Source organism: Drosophila ficusphila, unplaced genomic scaffold, assembly GCF_018152265.1.
Source record: "Drosophila ficusphila isolate 14025-0441.05 unplaced genomic scaffold, ASM1815226v1 contig_127, whole genome shotgun sequence".
In the NCBI taxonomy this organism is placed as follows: Eukaryota; Metazoa; Arthropoda; class Insecta; order Diptera; family Drosophilidae; genus Drosophila; species Drosophila ficusphila.
In genome coordinates, this window is record NW_025064016.1 from 1586838 (window position 1) to 1605229 (window position 18392).

At 44.0% G+C, this 18392-nt stretch overlaps 5 protein-coding genes across 6 annotated transcripts; 2 read left to right on the forward strand and 3 right to left on the reverse strand.

Annotated features, from left to right (window-relative positions):
* Window positions 1-3030: 3030 nt before the first annotated feature.
* On the reverse strand, window positions 3031-3666 carry LOC108101160. The gene has a single exon (XM_017205383.1). It carries the CDS (start codon window positions 3565-3567, stop codon window positions 3229-3231), a length of 339 nt encoding a protein of 112 aa, XP_017060872.1. The 5' UTR covers window positions 3568-3666; the 3' UTR covers window positions 3031-3228.
* A 1922-nt stretch (window positions 3667-5588) lies between these two features.
* LOC108101219 (60S ribosomal protein L30) lies at window positions 5589-6600 on the forward strand. Of its 2 annotated transcripts, XM_017205467.2 has the most exons (3): window positions 5589-5668; window positions 5731-5921; window positions 6339-6600. In XM_017205467.2, exons 2-3 carry the CDS (start codon window positions 5755-5757, stop codon window positions 6505-6507), a joined length of 336 nt encoding a protein of 111 aa, XP_017060956.1. In that variant the 5' UTR covers window positions 5589-5668; window positions 5731-5754; the 3' UTR covers window positions 6508-6600. The 2 variants fall into 2 exon arrangements, with proteins under 2 accessions (XP_017060956.1, XP_017060957.1); XM_017205468.2 differs by lacking the exons at window positions 5589-5668; window positions 5731-5921 and adding an exon at window positions 5939-6161.
* A 77-nt stretch (window positions 6601-6677) lies between these two features.
* On the reverse strand, window positions 6678-11704 carry LOC108101220 (probable multidrug resistance-associated protein lethal(2)03659). The gene is made up of 7 exons (XM_043209430.1): window positions 11307-11704; window positions 10845-11102; window positions 10611-10764; window positions 8695-10496; window positions 7422-8631; window positions 6950-7366; window positions 6678-6891 (listed from the first exon to the last, which is right to left on the reverse strand). Exons 1-7 carry the CDS (start codon window positions 11372-11374, stop codon window positions 6871-6873), a joined length of 3930 nt encoding a protein of 1309 aa, XP_043065365.1. The 5' UTR covers window positions 11375-11704; the 3' UTR covers window positions 6678-6870.
* Window positions 11705-13175: 1471 nt separating this feature from the next.
* LOC108101246 (protein psiQ) lies at window positions 13176-15326 on the forward strand. The gene is made up of 4 exons (XM_017205502.2): window positions 13176-13331; window positions 13389-13490; window positions 13943-14839; window positions 14949-15326. The coding sequence occupies exons 1-4, from the start codon at window positions 13256-13258 to the stop codon at window positions 15152-15154; spliced, it is 1281 nt and encodes a 426-aa protein (XP_017060991.1). The 5' UTR covers window positions 13176-13255; the 3' UTR covers window positions 15155-15326.
* Window positions 15327-16771: 1445 nt separating this feature from the next.
* LOC108101164 (pollen-specific leucine-rich repeat extensin-like protein 1) lies at window positions 16772-17995 on the reverse strand. Its single transcript, XM_017205386.1, has one exon. The coding sequence runs from the start codon at window positions 17981-17983 to the stop codon at window positions 16832-16834; it is 1152 nt and encodes a 383-aa protein (XP_017060875.1). The 5' UTR covers window positions 17984-17995; the 3' UTR covers window positions 16772-16831.
* Window positions 17996-18392: the final 397 nt, after the last annotated feature.

Consider the following 18392-nt stretch of genomic DNA (forward strand, 5'->3'; position numbering starts at 1 on the left):
GGCAGGAGAAGGCGGTGGAGGGGTGGAGTCATCGCCGCAGTCACCGACATCGTTATGCGAATGCCGCCAGCAGGCTTCCGTGCCGTGCCAAAGTTTTTTATTTGTCATCCCCGTTTCGGCCGACAAGAAGACGCGGCGACAACGGCGAAATTTCCACCAGCAGACGGGGGGATTTCGGATGGTCGCTGATGGGCGATAATAAACAGGCCCAGACCACACCCACTCCAGCCCACTCCCGCCCACTTTTCCACCCGCCGTCAGACGACCAAGGAGCAACGGTTTGAAAAAGGCGCTGGCTGAAGTGTGTCTCCGGTGCTCGAGAGCAGCAGCGTCGGGAACAGGCGCTTGTTGATATTGCCACACAGTGTGGCATTAATTGGGGCTACTCCAGTCGGATAAAGCCATACCTGAAGCTTGCCTCGGGCCATGATTATGCCCCCCCAAAAAAAAAAACAAACAGCAAAAAAGTCTGGCATTATATATTTCAAGGAGCTGCTCTAAAATTGCGAAGGAAAGGCATTTTTACAAATATCAGCGTTCCTTCAAGATTAACTTTACTTCTTTGTGGAAATTTTTAAATTAGTTTTGCATAAGGGATTAGGTGTATAGATAATTAATGAATAGGGCTTACTCCAGATCAGTTATTAATTTTATAGACCTGCAACTGCATTCAGTTTTGTGCGATGCAAGTTATGAGGTGATTAACATTAGGTTTCCTTAATTTGGAACTATAAAGTGATCTTTCAGAATAAAGATGTCTCATTAATTAGAAATAACAAAAGATAGTACATTTTAAAACAATAAAAAGGGTTTGGTCCTTGCCTTATCTTTAAAAATTGAATGTTACTAATTTACAATTTGTACAAAACACTTTGTATCATATATATGAATGATCTTTTCGCAGCACTTGAAAAACAGCTCGCAAAATTTGCTTATATCACCCCTCCCTTTCATCGTTTTGGTGGGGCACAAATAATTCCATATGCCCCACTGTACGTGTAAGCGGTTTGATTGTCATGGCAATTCGAAAGCATTTGTCGGTCGCTCGCCCCTCATCACATACATTTGGGGACGGAGGCGACTCGACGCAGACACAGGACTCCAGGACTGGAGCAAATACCCATTCCCCAAAGTCCCCCCTCATTCCATTTCCTTCCACCCTTCTCATCCAGCAGCAACATCAGCAGCAATGGAGGGCACACACAGCAGCAACAGCAGCAGCAGCAACAACAGCAACAGCAACATCGGCACGGCAGCAACATCAGCCACTTGCCACATTTGGCTTTCTGCCAGGACCAGACTCCAGGACTCGCGCGGTAGGCGGTGGGCGGTGGGTGTGGCAACAACCGAGTCGAGCGGCAACAACAAGGACATTCGGTACAGCAGCAACAGCAACGGCAAGAGCAACTAAAAATGCGACGTGCGAGATTATCGTGTCGCTTGTTGGTCGTCCGTACTCCCAATCCCACAGACACACTCACACACACACACACACACTCTACGGCTGTTGGTGTTTCTGTGGCTGCGCACAAGCTCCCCTGCCACACCGGCTATCCTTGCACCCCGAGTCCTGGCCAACAGTCCCCGCTTCTGTTCCCTCGACAGCGACAGCGACACCATCACCACCAGGCGGCACAACTTACTGCCGCTGACGGAGGCAACTGCTGACTGCTACTTATGGCGCTGATGATGGCACAATGGCAACAACAACGCTTTCGGAGGGGTCACTAAGGACTTAGGCGATACCTAAAGCGTTGTATTAAAGGGAGAATTAATCTGTGGAAATAACGCAAACAATTTGTAGTGACGGAGGTTTTGTTGCAATCGGTTGTTTATCAATTGTTTGTGCAATCAGTTGTTTATTGAGACATGTCTCAGAAAACAAGTATTTAAAAATTGTATTTATTTTATGTATTTAAAAATAACCTCTAAGGATATAATTTCTTTAAATATTAAGCAAGTGCTGTATAATATTGTCAATGTCTTATCTTCAAAGATTGTAATAAATTTGACTTTAAATTGTTGGCTTTTATAAATGGAACCCAGTTTGCAATATCAAAATTTGCATTCTAAGGTTCTTCGATCTAAAAAATCAAACTAAAATTAAGGAATAGATTCCCTTTATTCCTACTGCACACATCGTATTATCAACATCCATTCCAATCCATACCGATATACCCACTGCTACCTCGTAGACGAGTTCAGCCAGAAAGTATGCAGCGTGCGCACGCGAGGATAACGACTCGACTCGACTACTCGACTCGAGGACGAGGACGACAAGCAGCCCGACAGTGTGTGCGTAGGCGGGACAAGAGAATTGAGGGGGAGGGGGTCTGCCATGGTGAGGAGATGGATGCGGAGGAGGGGAAGAGGGGCAGGGGATTTGCGAGTGGGTGTGGGTGAGCTGTGTGCGACTAATTGGGTGAGAGAATGTGGGTGCTTAAATTGGTTTCGTGCTTTCGTGTGACGCGTGCGGAGGCGTGTAAAGCTGGCGTGGCGCTGTGCGAGTGTGTCTGGCTGTTTGTGTGAGTGTGCGTGTCCGTGAGTGTGTGTAAGTGTGCAGGCGACAGGCTGCTCTGCGGGTCCTCCTCCTCCTTTTTGTTGCTGTTGGCATGAATGCTTGATGGCGTGACGGCAGCCGGTTGTTGCCAGCAATCGAAACGAACTCGAAAAAAACCATGCGAAGTTCAGCTATGGACAACGAATCCTTAAGTACACTATTTTATATACAAAAGTGTATACATTAATTGGTCACTTGGTACCATGTTCTATAGAATTATTATTACGAGTAAGAAAGGAATCAGCATCGAACAAGTTATACATTTATAGGCAATTTATAGGATTTTAAATTTGTGTTTTGCAATGTTATTGGAATATGTTTTGAATTTTTATTAGGTATTCATACGAATGTAAAATCTTAAAAGTATGTTACGATTAAAGCTAAAAATATATATTTTCTGTGTTGTTAATAAAAGTTGTCAAACCTCTGCTTGAATCATCACAACCCCCGCAAAGAGTACACAAACACAATTTGCCCCGCCTGGATGTAGATTTTATTTTGCGTGCTCTTTCCAGTGCAGCAATGCTCGGCTCACAATTTCAGTTCTGTGCTTGGGATTTGTGAGTTCGTCCGTGCAAGGACTTTTCACCCGTACGGACCTACCCCGCTGGTGCAGCTTGTTTGTGCCACTCGGATTATGCTGCCCGCACGCAGGACACTCGACTCCTTTAACGCATGGAATTCCGCACGCTGTTCCTGCGCGACTCGTCCAGCGCCCTGTTGTCCTGAAGGAGGATGATGGTGTGCTCGTTCTCGGTAGCCACCATCATCTCCTGGCGGCGGGTGCGCAGTCGCACGTAGCTCAGCTCGTCGCCGGGCTCCAGATCGCTCACCATGGAGCGGGCCATCGTCACCAGCGGCCTCATCCGATTGGCGTACAATTGGGCGGAGCTCGTGGGGATGTTGGTCCGCACGGTCACCCCTTGGCCGTCGATCAGGATGGCGCCAGTCACCCCTGGTAATTCCGTAAGGCGATCGAACGTGGCCTGGACATTTTGCGACGTCATGGCTTCCAAGGGGAGAGGTGAAACCCCTTTTTGGGACAACTGAAAGGGGCTGAACTTTGAATTTTGTGAATTTTTGACATATAAACAAACAGTACAGGACCTTTTTTATATTTCACTTAAATGAATTATCAGATGCCAATCTTTATTCAAGAAATGTTTTGTTTATTAATATGCTAAACTAAAGTTTGTCAAATTTAGGTTGCAAAATGATTTTATGATTTTATTAATCTTTTCATTAGGTTGTTGTATAGAAAAATAAGTATTTAATAAATATTTTAATAAATTGATGACACAATTAACTTATGCCATTTTAAATAAATAATACAATAAGTAATACCTTAAATCTTTGCATTTGATTTAAACGCCTAGAAATAAATTTAAGATAGAACCTTGCCAACGGTTCAAATCACGTAAGATGCCGCAGGGAAATGATTTGAGTCAATCCTCTAATTGAGTCTTTTATTATATATAGGGGATCTGGGGCCACCCCATGACCGTGGCCATTTCGCAACTCCGGTTCATGGGGACTTGCACTTATTTTCGCTCAGGGAGTCCAGACTTCCCCCGTGGCTATTGGCAAGGACAACCAACGAACCAACCAACCAACGAACCAACCATCCTGGCAGTCAGCTAGTGGGAGGATTTCCGGGCTCCGTGTCAAAGGTTGGACGTTATCCGTGCTGCAGCACGCGTCGCCGGAGGCGAGGATGTGGGGCAACGAGGAAAACGAACCCAGACGAGGCGCCACCACCCACGGTGGTGCAGGCGCAGGCGGCAATCATTCCTGGCAGCATGCGGCCACGACTGTTGGTGAAGTGCCATGGAGTGGAGAAGTGGCCTGGCGTGGAGGCGGGGGTCACGTAAATGGCGTTGAATTACAGCCCGACAATCGAAGCGTTGAAGTCTCGAACTGAAAAGTTCGAGCACAGACTGCATCATTTATAAGTCGGGCTAGGCCACAGATTGTCTGGAATCGAGTCGAGTGCGCACGCATGCCACGAAGTCGATGATGATGAGCTCAGGACGACCAGAGAGCAGGGAACCAGGGAACTTTATGACTGTGGGTCATGTGTTGGGCTTGGGGTGTCACGTGCCGGTCTGCGCCTGACTCCGGGTGCGGATGCACGGACGGGCTCGCGTTTTGGGTCCGGATCCGGGCAAACGCCTCTATCCTTTTCGTTCCGCTCCGCTGTTCCACGTTGTATAATTCATTTGGCGTTGCGGACCCTTTCGCCGTGCGGAACTATTTATTCAATAATTCGACGTAAAAGCTTAACACGGCAATCCAGAGGGGTTGTGCAGCCATACAGCGGCTGAGTCCTTTGCAAACACGCGGCATTGGATACTTTAATGCGCCCACCAACTGTCAAATATTCCAAGTCCTAGGCATAAAATATTTTCGAATACTAATATCGATATTTGGGTTTCCTTAAAAAGGGGGATCATAATTTGCAGAAAAACAGTTTCCTTTTACATATAACGGTTTTAAAGCTGCATCCTTAGTTTGTTAATGAATGAGTTAGATTTCAAATATTTCAGTTTTATACAAAGTAATTGAAGTTTTATTTAAATTAAGAAGATGAATATAACAAGTAACAATTTCGCAAAATATTTATCGAAAAATAAATTTTACTTTCAATATATTCCTTATCAAAGATATTTCTCAATTTAAATTTTCCGCAATAAAAAGGCACTGAAGACAGTTGGCACCACCAAAATAGAAGAAACTGAGATGCCAACTTCCGTACATAGCGGAGTCTACCACCCAGTTCGTGTTACCAACTATTTAACTTAGCGAAGTTACGCTCCCAATTTCATCACTTACTCTTTTTACATACACATGCATCATTATGCTCTCTCGGCTTCTAGAGACATACCCGTTTAACAAAAAACTTCATCTTTTCCTTACCCGTTCAGTTAAAATTTCTATGTTGTCCAATTCAAAGTTTCTGTTAACCAGGTTAAGGAAGGCGCCTCTAGCGGGCGAAAATGACTGCCGAATCGTTTTGCAACACTACTGAATGCAACCCTGCGTATCGAAACGTGAGGACCATTTCCGCTTTTTCTTCCTCTTTCTTTTTTGTCAAACCAGCCGACGAAGGTGGGTGTTTAATTCGACTTTGATAAAAATTGCCCAACTAAAAGAACCCCTTACATTTGCAGTGGTCTGTGACTTTAACTATCAACATGGTTGCTGTTAAGAAACAAAAGAAGGCGCTGGAGAGCACCAACGCCCGTCTGGCGCTGGTGATGAAATCCGGCAAATATTGCCTGGGTTACAAGCAGACCCTGAAGACCCTGCGTCAGGGCAAGGCCAAACTGGTCCTGATCGCCAGCAACACCCCCGCCCTGAGGTGAGATCCTTGTTGTCCTACCGAGAAGTAGATTTCCACTGCGCCCAAGTTGCCGTTTGATTGATGGAACCATATGGAGTCTGCCTTATAAAGCTGACTGAGAAGTATGATTCCAAGCGGAGTAGTTGATGGAAACTATGGAGTAGTACATTCAATTAATCTCAAGCTTCGTACTGGCCCGCTTTATACTGGCGCCGCCTCCACATGGTTCCACCAAGCAACGGGTCCACATTACTTGGGGTAAGAAGAATATACTCAATCTTTAATTTGTACACATTTTATGATGATACTATCTATTCCGAATGCCTTGACGAATCATTTTATTACTAGAGACTCTTACTGATGTAAAATCATTAGAATATTCTCTCAATAAGCTAAAGGCTTTGTTACTAATTGAGAATGTTTTGCCAATTTCAGGAAGTCTGAGATCGAGTACTACGCCATGTTGGCCAAGACCGAGGTCCAGCACTACAGCGGCACCAACATTGAGCTGGGAACCGCCTGCGGTAAATACTTCCGCGTGTGCACTCTGTCCATCACCGATCCTGGAGATTCTGACATCATCCGCTCGCTGGAGTCGGCCTAAACATATTTTTAATCCAACAAGACGACACAATAAAGTTTTGTACGAGGAGAGATATTGTTAAAAAATAAAAAACACTTGTATTTTAAAAATATACTTCGAATATTTATATTGGATGTTGGGTGTTCTAAGATGGAATAAAGGAGCCATTATTCAAAAATGTATGATACATATTTATTTGAAATACTTTATTAAAAGGTTATTTGTATATAAGTACACAAAAACATAAAATGTCAATTGTTGCTCACCATTCTTAAGTACAAATTGATTATATAGACAGTAAACATTGACCTAGGAACGCATTCATATCCTCTTGAAATATAGCCCGATAATAATTATACAGTTTTACAGTTTTAGCTTTCAGCTTTAAATGTGGTTTTCCTTGGCCTGAAAATAATACAAAATATTAACAACTTAAGAAATAATTGTTTATTGAAGTACTCACATTCTGGGCAACTTTTAGCAGATGGTCGAAACTAGCTTTTCCCGTTTGCATCACCATTCCGTGGAACACTTTGCTTTCGGACTCCGTTAGGAGTTCATATGGAGAACCGAACTCGACGACCTTGCCAGCATCCAGAACCAACACCTTATCCGAATCCATGATGGTGTTTAAACGATGAGCAATCGTCAGAACAGTGCAATCCTTGAACTTGTTCCGAATGGTGGCCTGAATCAGAGCGTCCGTCTGGGGATCCACATTGGCCGTGGCCTCATCCATCACAAGGATTCGATTCTCGCGCAGAATGGCTCTTGCCAAGCAGACCAACTGGCGTTGACCTACGCTAAAGTTCGTGCCGCCTTCCGAAATGTTGCTCTGCAGACCCGTTGGCAAATCGGAAATTTCTTCTTTAAGATGAACCTGTAAAGAGCTTGGTTAAATATGTTTTTGTTTTAAAAATCCTTTTAAATCTTACCTCTTCAAGAGCCTTCCAAAGTTTATCATCAGGGTACTGCTCAAAGGGATCCAAGTTGTAGCGCATTGTTCCCGAAAAGAGCACTGGTTCCTGCGGTATAATCGAGATTTTGCTTCGCAGATCATGCAGACCCATGTCGTTTGTGTCCCACTTGTCAATAACTATTGCTCCCTCGTTGTAAGAAAGCCGGAAGAGAGCATTAATGAGCGAGGATTTGCCCGCACCTGTACGTCCCACGATGCCCACTTTTTCCCTAGGCTTAATCGTAAAGCTCAGCCCCTTGAGAACGTAGTCCGCATTCGGATCAGGCGCGTACCTCAAGCTCAAATCCTTTGTCACCAATTGTCCTTCTTGGGGCCAACTCTTTGGTGGTCGCTTGTCTGCCGGCGAGGTGATCTCTCCCTCGGATTCTAGGTCCTTGTACTCGAGCACTCGCTCCACCGAGGTCATTGCGTTCTCCAGTTCGGCAGACTGACGCATTCCCCATTGTATTGTGCCCGTCATGCCTAAAGCTTGAGTGATGGCCAGTCCTATTTGACCGGCATTGCCCAAAGGGGGATTAAAGAAGCTGTGCAGTATCACCGATATCACGTAAACCACACAGAAGAGATCAAGGTAATAGCCAAAGGCTCGACTGGTGGAAACAAAGGTGTAGTAACCGGAGCTGTGTAAGTCCTGGTAATTGTCGTATTGCTCGATCAGTGTTTTTTGGGCCCCCATCGCACGGATGGTGGGAAGTCCAGTGAGAGTGGCACTGAAATGCGAGTACATGGGCGACCGGGCCACCGCCTCCAGGCGCTTCACATCCCTCGACGTGCTTAGATAAAAATCACGCCAATAGTAAAAGGCAAGCACCATTGCCAGCGTGTTGATAAGGTACCAAGGATTCGTAATGCACAGCACACATATAATACCCGACATGGTGAGGAATATCTGTATGCAATCCAACATGACAGCGGGCAGCACCTCATCCACCTGTCCCAAGTCATTCGCGAATCGGTTGAGAATCCGTCCGGAGGGATTTGTGTGGAAAAAGTACAGAGCCGTGCGAGAAACGCCTCGGAACATCGTGTTGTGCAGCTCGGTGGAGGAGTGCATGGTCATGTTGAAGAAGAGCAGAGTTCGCATCAAGGCGCAAATAACCAGGCCCACATTAATGGCAGTGAAATAGTAAATTTCCAGAGATGATGACGTAGAGGTGTTCTTAACCCTATAAAAATAAGATTAATATGTAATCAAAATAAAGTAATCCCTGTATTCTTGTAATACTTACCAGTGCGATAGGAAGTAATCCCCGCCAGACGCCAGAAGTTGAGTGCCAAGGCACAGGAGCATCAGTAAAGCGAAAACCAGAACACCACAGCCTGCGCTAAAGTACTTTTTGTACATTGCCACTCCGATTTCACCACCACCACGGGACTCCAGAACTGGTGCCGCGGTTGGCTTGGGTTTCTCCTTCTCTTTTTCCAGGGATTCCAGCGATGAGGAGCTTCCTTTCGAGCTGCCTGTGCTCAGCGAGCTGCTTTGGCGAGAATAGCCCGGAGTATTCTCGGTCCCCTCATCATCACCACCATTTTGAGTGCTTTCGGCCAAAAGCTGGGCAAAGTCCTGGCCGCTCTTTAGCATCTCCTCGTAAGTGCCGCATGCCGAAACCTTTCCCTTGTCCATAATCACAATCAGATCGGCATGCTCCAAGAACTGCAGTTGATGGGTGACCAGAACCACCAACTTGTCACCCAAGAAGCCGCGCATGCATTCATCGAAGAGATGCCGACCAACATGCGTGTCCACAGCGCTGAGGGGATCATCCAGGAGGTAAACATCTGCCTTACGGTACACAGCTCGAGCCAAACAGATTCTCGCCCTCTGACCACCGGACAGGGAAGCTCCACGCTCGCCCACGATGGTTCCATCGCCTTGCAGCAACTCCAAATCGCGTTCCAGAGCGCACTTCTTCAGCACAGTTCGATAGCGCTGCTTATCCATGGGCAAACCGAAAAGAATGTTGTCGCGCACAGAGGCGTTGAAGAGCCATGGCTCCTGGGAGGCATAGGAGAACCTGCCCATCACATCAACAGATCCCATTTCTGGCGGCAGCTCTCCCAAGATGGCCTGAACAAGGCTTGATTTTCCGCAACCAACGGGTCCGATCACCGCCACTAGTTGGCCACTTTTCAGTGACATGTTGATGTTATCCAGCACGGGCTCGTGGTGCTCCTGGCTCCAACGGGCTCTCAAGCCTTTGATCTCTACTAAAACATCCGGAAGTTTTCCATTTCTATTGGAAGTTGGCTGCTTCTCTACTGCTTGCAGCAAATGCTGCTCCTCAGCAGGTTTCTCTTCCGTTTCCAGTGACACATCCAAAATATTTGCCTCTTCGCGGATCATAAAATTCTTGATGCGCCGCATGGATACCAACAACTCAGCAAACTGAGACATTCCACTGGGAAAGAACTTGCTCACCGTGCGTCTCAGGATGTTGTAGAATGCAGTGACGCAGAAGGCCCGCTCCGCCGTCAGTTGACCGCCCGCCAGGACGAATCCCAAAAGGCTCACAAAGATAGCAATGCGTCCGAGGGTGATCTCGAACGAAAGCAAGATGCCTCGCAACAGATTTATCTTGCGTATAGAGCTCATCTCGCTGCGACGCATCTGCTCGATCAGCTTGCCGAAGGGACGCTCCCAAGTATACATCTTGATCACCTGAATGCCCGAGATGATCTCGTTCATCATGCGCACCCGCTGATCCGTTCGGAGAGCAGTCTGCAGGCGCAGCTTGGAGGTGATTCGACTCATGTAGGTTTGCAGCGGTAGGTAGAGTATCAAGATACTGATTCCGTAGAGGGAAGCAAAGCCAATCTGCTGGTATAGGAAGTAGGCGGCTATCAAAAGCTCCAACGGGCCCAGCCAGAGGAAGTGAAAATGGATGAGGCATCTGTCGAAGCGGTTGAGATCGTTGGACAGCAGGTTCACCACCTGGCCGATTGTGGTATCTCCCAGCGATGTGCGGCTCAGGCGGAGAGCCTTTCGGTAGATGGCAGCGCTCACCGCCACCCGCATTTTCATGGCCAAGTGCTGAAAGAAACATTAACATTATTGGATTTAAATTTTTGAAGATTATTGTTATCTTTTTCAAGTCGTAAAACCATTTAAAACCATCTTAAAACTATAAAGATTTATCATTCATACCATCATGCCCATCATGTAGGGGTGCGTCAGCAAAACACTGGCCAGGATGCAAACTATCAAGAGCACGGCATAGATCTGTGCGTAATTGCTGCTCCCATTTCCATGTTCACTGAACTCCGATATCAGTCCGGCCAAAAGAAGCGGCACCGTGGCCCTGTAAGTAAATGAAATTAATTTGTTTTTGATAATTATATCAGTTATAAATCGGTGCTGATAAAGCCCAAGGTCTTTTACCTAGTTCCCAGTTCCAATACGGCAATTACTATACCCGAAAGGATTAGCTGCCAGCCAAAGACGCGTCCAATGACCCGAAGGACACTTGGTTCCCGGTGGGTCCTTTGGTCCTTTCCCCGACACCGGGCCACCTCATCCTCCCATTCCCGAAAGAACTCATCGCCAAGAGTTTCGGCTCCATGCTCGTCCAGTGTTTTGTACAAATCCGATGGCTGAAGCGTCTGTCGGCGACCCTTGAACAAAATGGGCAGTGCAAAGCTGGAACAAGAGAACAATTATGTAAATCGATTTCGCAACCCATGGAAATTTTAAGTAATGCTACGAACAATATGTGTGGAATCCGATAACGGTTGTCTTCGGATGTCACTTCTCAGCGGCAGTTGACACTTAAAGGTACTTGGCATATGATTTATGATAACACACATTACACTTTTTTAGCGGTAAGATGAAACTTTTTCATACCAGAACATTAGCGAGGATAAAATACCTGCCGACTCGCGGGGATTGGGCGGTAGTTTGTTCGCCTGCATGGTTATGTAAATTAGGCAGCAATTTCACAAGCTTTCATAAATAATTAATCCACGGGTTCGTTTTTTAGTACAGCAGTATCTCATCAAATCAAAACATACGATGGATGTATGTATGTATTTATAAAAGTAAACATTGAGCCTGAATTGATAACAACTGATGCTGCATCAGGATCCCGACACGTGATAGATACAATTGAGAACTAAAAACTTTCCACTCGTTAGATACGCAAACACAAATCACTTGAGCCGTCCACGACGCCTCGTATTTCCAATCATTCTGTTCAATGGTCGCGCAAAACAACGCGTCGATGGCAAATCAAATGCTTGTCGAGCTAGAATCAGCTGTTCGAACAGCTGTCGGATTTATCCTATGTGCTTGTGTGTGGAATAGACACATATATTTATTACATGGTCACTTCTGGACTTTAGAGTGGACCTTGTCCGATACATGGTAGAATTATACAAGGTAGTCTCGTCGGCTGCAAAATCGTTCGGGTTTTTCCCCTATCGACCCGAACCCATAGGAAAACACTCTCTCTCGCTCTAATTGTAGTGTCGATAGGGGGAAAAAAAGCCGACGAGACTACCTTGTACTTATTATACCATGGTCCGATAAGATAGCTTAGTTTACTTATTAGGAAAAAGGGTTAACATAGGGTGCTTCTCTCATATTGTAAATGAATGTGTTTTTGACCTTATTTTAGCATTAGAATTATTTGATTCGCATAACTATTAATTAACATGTGTTCTTTAGGTATAATTTGTAACACCTAGTATAATTTTTAATAAGAGTGCAACGGAATAACATAACATACTTTTGAATTATATATTTACCACTTAAATACACTATTTACAATAACACTTTAGGCTTTACAGGCTTAGCGGTCACATTGATAAGATAAAGCTTTTGTAACTGCTTTCAGTAAGAGTGTATCTTGTTCTTTCTAAATATAGGTTATTGATAACAAGTCTGTGATTTTGAAGTTGTTCTGTTATTAAAATCATGTCTAAATTACATCTGCTTTTTAAAGGGTGAGCCTCCGAAAGATAAGATAACTGCTCTTAAACTTTTAATGAATTATATAATCTTGTTTTGATCCAATCCTATTTTCAGTTTATAAGTAAGAAAACTTTGAGTTACATTAATTAAATGTTCTCAGATATTATGGAGGCAATTAGAATTATAAGTTACTTTTTAAAAACTTTAGATTTCACACTAAAGTTAAATATTTACTCCATACATTTTGCAATACGTTTTTATGTCGCATATTACAGCAATGTTAAGGTATTAAAAATTATAATTATTTAAGTACGCTGTGATCCTAATATTTTAGATCAGTACTAAATTTCCTTCGATGTGAAACTCTAGTAAATGCAAGAACCAACTAAAAGCCCTGAGTGCTTTCTAAGAACTTGTAAAAAGCTGCAGCGGAAGTGTTTGTGGAACTACAAAAAACGATTTGTATAATAAACAAATATGCATGTTTAAGATAGGTAAATTTTAAAAATAAAGTGATAAAGATATAGTTATCTTCTAAATCCTGTATAAAGTAAACATCAAAATTTCATCACCAATAGGTTTACTGACCCAAAGCTTCAAACTTAAGCAATAGGAATATCATCGTACACACCTACAACCTTTATCACACTGGCGTATTGAAGTTATCTGGAAAAAGAGAACTGAAACTCGCCGGGGAATATATAATATAGATAAGCATTGCATACAGAGAGCTTGGGCCAATTTGCGAGTATTCAGGTGAAATTGATTAGGTGAATGGGGGTAAAGAAAATATGGCCAACAGTGGGGAAGCCAGTTAGGCCACGGTGGTCGATCCAAGCAGTCAGAAGTTACAATTGAGCTACTCAGAAAAAAAGAGAGCCATGAGAGGATATAACCTATTTGTCGTTCTGATAACCGCACTGGTTGTCAGCCAGCTGGACAGCACTTTAGCCATACGTAAGCCAATGATTTTCAGCAAAGATTCCGTCTAATTTTCCTCTACATTTAACGCAGAGTGCTATTCATGCAGCGCAACGGAAAGTGGCAGCGACTGTTTAATGAAGCCAAATGAACAAATTGCTGTAGACTGCACCACCGATTGCTATACTTCAGTGGGTGAGTATCTATGACTCATGAACGACTATTTCATGTTCTTAGACAAAGGCAAATTCAGACAGTGGCCACTCTTATCAATCGAGGCAGCTAAAGCGATAAGCGATTATCTATATTCTGTTATTGAAAATACTGATCCTTATTTTCCGAGCACCCTGATACTAACCTTATAAATGTGCAAACATTTATGATCTGATGATTCATACCAGAATTATTTGACCATCTGGCTTCCCTTAGCTTGGACTTTATTATCAAAATATTTGGTAAAATAAAAAACTGGGTTATGAACAAATATTTGGCCATAACAATTGTTTGACCCTCCATAAAATAATTTAATTTAAACCGTTTAATACTTCTTCGAAAGCTTTCTTTTCGACTTTACTTATTTCTGAAGTAATAGGAAACTATGAACCATTTGCCGTTGGCCTCCCGTTCTAAAAACTTCTTTATTTCAGATGGTAAGGGCGGAATAACGCGTGGCTGTTTGGCAACTGGAACCCCATGCTCCTCTCCCAATTGCTCATCCTGCAATAGCGACAAATGCAATGTTAACTTGGTGTGCCAACAGTGTCTGGGTCTCGCAGAATGTGGACAAACCAACGTCACGGCTGTGAGCTACAATGCAGTGTGTTCGACGAGCCAGATTTGTGTGAACCAGGCGAATGACAATGGGACCGTGAGCCGTCAGTGCGGAGCCGCTTGTGCCGCTGGAGTGGCGGACACCACGTGCGCCTCCTGCCCGACGTCGCTGTGCAACACGGGACTCTTCCCCGCCAATCGGCAGCAGTGCTACAGCTGCACGGGAGCCGAGTGCAACACGGTGGCCCAGTCGATGATCGTGGGATGCAGCGCAACGGATGCCAAGTGCTTCGTCACCGGATCGGCTGCGAACAACATGACCCGTGGATGCACCTCGGCTACCGATGGAATCACCTGTGCGGCCGATAGCACCGATCCCAGTTGCTCCATCTGCGACTCCAGCCTGTGCAATGCTTTGGCTTACGAAAGGGATGCCGGGTCCTGTATCGTCTGCGACGAGTGTCCGGCGCAACAAGATGCTGCTACTGCGGCCAAAACCTGTGGCCAGGCTCTCTACAATCAAACGATTGGCTGCTACTCGTCCATCTCGGGAACAACGGTCAAGCGAGGCTGCCTGAAGGACTACGTGGGCGATTGCACGGCAGCCAATTCGTGCACATCCTGCTCGGAAACCAACTGCAATGTGGCTGCCGAGGACTTTAAGTGCATTGCGTGCATCTCAAACGAGGTCGCCGACTGCTGGGAAGCCAAAACCCCGAACGATTTGCCCTTGGTTAGCTGCCCTGCCGGAATCTGCTTCAGTGGAGTGTGGAGTAAGTTATTCCATAATCTACATGATTTTCAACCTACTTTCATCCTTAGTATTAAATCATAAAAAAGCTATTGCTTCAGGATATTATAATATGAACACGTATATTTCAGATGGCCTTGGGGTGCGAGACTGTTTTACCGCTGCCAGTACCTTGATGCAGTACCAGTGCGATATCAAACTGGAGCCACATCAGTGCGAAGAATGCAAGGAGAGCAGGTGCAACAGCAAGGCGTTCAATGGGGCCGCCTCCCTCAGTCGAATGGGCGTGGTCGGTCTGCTAATGGCCCTAGTGATCGCCCTTCGCACTGCCCTGTAATCGCGGATCCTTCAAGATAGTAGCCTAATCTATCCCAGTTATCAGGTGGCTAGGTTCCCTATATAGCTTAGCAAAGCCGGGAAACAGACAAGGAAAAACGTAAAATAGTTACAAAAACTGAACATAATTAGTTATACTTTTATTAACGAAAATGAAAAAATCTGTAAATATATATAAATATATTTATTTTGCTACTGCGACAATCTTTTAGGCGATGGAACCCCCTTTTAAGTGCTTATCAAAATGCCAAGCACGTAAATTATCAAACAATGATAACAGCCTATCAACAAAAGCATCAATAAATAATAGGTGTTGGTTTTGTATGTATAAAAGTGCATATACCATACACAGAATGAAAATAAAATAAAATACGATCTTTCGAATGGATTTCCAACCATGGATTGAATTTAAATATAAAATAAAAGGTAGTAGAATACTTACCACAAAGCTCAAGAAATAAACAGATTTAAAAAAGGTTTTATTTTGGGGAATATTTATTAATACATAATTACATAAACTTCTTACTTTACCAAAGTTATTTATTTTTTTAGAGTGGTTATTATTTCATGAATTTTTGTGTGCCTGATAAGCCGCTAACCCCTTGACAATCTCTTTAAAATTAAAGCGATCAAACTTGAGATAACTAGAATCTTCGAAGTTAGTGATAAAGTTCCGCCGCTAGTAACCAATCCATTTTTGTCAATATCAACGTTATTGCAATCAGAATAGTTGCATCTGCTGCATAGGTTTTCATGTCTTCTACAGTAGCTTAGAGTTTCCACATCCGTATCGGATACACAATTCCTCACCAAAAACCCTTCTGGGCCTCCAGACGGATCGAGGAATTTAAAAAATACAGTTATGCACTCATTCGGAACACCTTCTTTCACGGGACAGATCATTTTTCCTTCCATAGATCTACCTTTTGACTCTTTTGGGGAACACAATTCGCACTTCAGACATCTAAATTCATCAGAAGCATTTCCGCGGGCTGAAGCCCACTCAATCCATGGGAGGAAAGCCATAATTAAAATAAACCTTGGAAACAGCACCATAGTCAAAGTAATAGGTTTCAAATTTTAATCAAGGTTTTGATGGCCAATCTAAGTACTTTATATACTCTTCCTGTTTCCTTGCAGTTTTGTTAAAAACTGAGTGCAGTGACTATTAAAAACACTGATATATAATATTATTGTAATGATTGTCACGTAAAAGTAAAATAAAGTTGTTTCTGAGCCTCGGGAGACTTTAACCCACTTTTAAAAGTCAATCCCAGTATCCCTGCAGCATTAAACGAATGGTAAATATTTGATGTTATTAATCAAAGTGCTCAAGGGTTTAAAGCACTTGCCATCCATTAAAATATTTTAAATACATATTGTTGATGGTAATTAAAATACTTGCAATTAATATTTTATTTTTAATATACATATATTTACAAATTCAAAGAAAACACATTCACACATAGAAAGCGATTATTACACAAAAAGATAAGCAAACCCATTGATATTATCGGTTTTTTGTATATAATAGATACAACAAATTATCTAGACAAGTCTGCCGGTCTAATCTGCGAAGTTAATAATTAGTCATACTCAACCCATCGATTTTTAAGTGCACAAAGCTTTATTATTCCAATTAATTGCTGTGACTCAGAATTGAAAGGTTGGAGTTTTTCTAATAAAGCCCTTGCCAACTGGCTAAACAAATGGTAGAGATAAGGAAGGGGGTCAAAAGGTGATGAGTGGCAGACGCAGAACCAGGAGTCTCTTCAAATTGGGTCATGTTGTGAACATTACAAATGTTTTCATAGCACGTTGGGCACAACTCCTTATTCTCATTACAATAAGTGAGAAACGCGCCATCCAATTCCGATATACATCCTCGATTAATATATGTTTTTTTACCCTCCATGGTGTAGGGATCTCGCACAAGAATGGTGCGGCATCCGTTCTTTTTTCCCGGTATCGGTGGACACAACGACTTGGTATCATTGAAATTCGATGCATTGCAGAACATGCAGGAGTAGCAACTCAATGGAGCGGGTAATGGGGGAATGGAAACCGGAGGCACGGTTCCAGTCGTGGGTTTAGGTGTTGTCTCTTCTTGAAGACCAGTTCCATCTGCTGGGTAATCGGGTGATCCTTCCGGTATGGGTACTTCATTAGTTATGTTTGGAAAGTGGGAATCCGTTATGGTAACTTCATCAGTTACGTTTGGAAAGTGGGATTCCGGTATGGGTACTTCATCCGTTACGTTTGAAAGATGGGAATCCATTGTGGGAACTTCATCAGTTACGTTTGAAAGATGGGATCCCGGTGAAGTTTGGGGCTTATTGGGCGATTCGGAAACCACTTCTGAGGATGAGTCTTGATTAACAGAAGGCGATTGATCTAAGTGATCAGTTGGCTGGGGTGTATTAGTACCTTTAATTTCTGGCTCTGTTTTAGGGTCCTCTGGTTTGGGATCCATTTCGGAACCTAGAGTCGCTTCTGTTCCTTCAAGTTCTGGCTTTTTATCTATGTCTCCTTCTTTATCGTTATCAGATGGCTTTTTATCTACATCTCCTACTTCTCCGTCATCTGATGGCAAATCTAGTGAATCCATAATACCTTCCGCTGGTTTTGTATCGCCAGTTGTCATAACTGTGGTGCTGTTTAAAAACTGACTTTCTCCAGGAGACCCCGGTAGAGGATCTTCATCCTTATCTGGGCTTTCGCCTTCCGCACCTCCACTCAAGCTGACCTCCTGGATGTTATCCTCCTGGGCCCTGCTCCATTGAAGTAGGGCAGTCAGCGAAATCCAGATAACCAACAGTCGCATCCGCATTGTGATCACTGATCGGTTGAGGCTTCGCGGAACGTATGACTTGATAATGGCAATAAATCTACCAGTGAACCCGCAGAGTGGATGGGCTTATCAGATCTGTATCTTTCGTTATCGTTTTATCCCCGTCCTGAAGAGCTCCGTAAATAGCAATATTTGTTTTGCACTGGCCACGGATGTATTTTGTTATTCCCGACCTGTCCCGTGGCTGTTTAGCTGTCAACTGAGGTCGATGGTCATTAAACCGCCTGGACATATGATATGTGTACTCGAATCCGCTGATTGTCACGCAATTATCCGGTCTCTAAATTAAATCGATACGAGGATACGAAGGTGGAGGGCTGTATTTGAGGAACCCTTGACCCACGCTTATGAGCTCCCGGCAATCCTGCAACAAATGCGAGCCCCTGAA

Bases quoted from the DNA above. Each gene is read 5' to 3' on its own strand.
- LOC108101164 (XM_017205386.1), bottom strand. From the start codon at position 17,983: ATGCGGATGCGACTGTTGGTTATCTGGATTTCGCTGACTGCCCTACTT.
- LOC108101160 (XM_017205383.1), bottom strand. From the start codon at position 3,567: ATGACGTCGCAAAATGTCCAGGCCACGTTCGATCGCCTTACGGAATTA.
- LOC108101220 (XM_043209430.1), bottom strand. From the start codon at position 11,374: ATGCAGGCGAACAAACTACCGCCCAATCCCCGCGAGTCGGCAGGTATT. The intron at 10,497-10,610 runs GTATGAATGATA...TGTTTCTTTCAG, and splicing joins CCTACATGATGGGCATGATG to CACTTGGCCATGAAAATGCG. The intron at 6,892-6,949 runs GTGAGTACTTCA...TATTATTTTCAG, and splicing joins TGCTAAAAGTTGCCCAGAAT to GCCAAGGAAAACCACATTTA.
- LOC108101219 (XM_017205467.2), top strand. From the start codon at position 5,755: ATGGTTGCTGTTAAGAAACAAAAGAAGGCGCTGGAGAGCACCAACGCC. The intron at 5,922-6,338 runs GTGAGATCCTTG...TGCCAATTTCAG, and splicing joins AGCAACACCCCCGCCCTGAG to GAAGTCTGAGATCGAGTACT.
- LOC108101246 (XM_017205502.2), top strand. From the start codon at position 13,256: ATGAGAGGATATAACCTATTTGTCGTTCTGATAACCGCACTGGTTGTC. The intron at 13,332-13,388 runs GTAAGCCAATGA...CATTTAACGCAG, and splicing joins GGACAGCACTTTAGCCATAC to AGTGCTATTCATGCAGCGCA. The intron at 14,840-14,948 runs GTAAGTTATTCC...CGTATATTTCAG, and splicing joins CTGCTTCAGTGGAGTGTGGA to ATGGCCTTGGGGTGCGAGAC.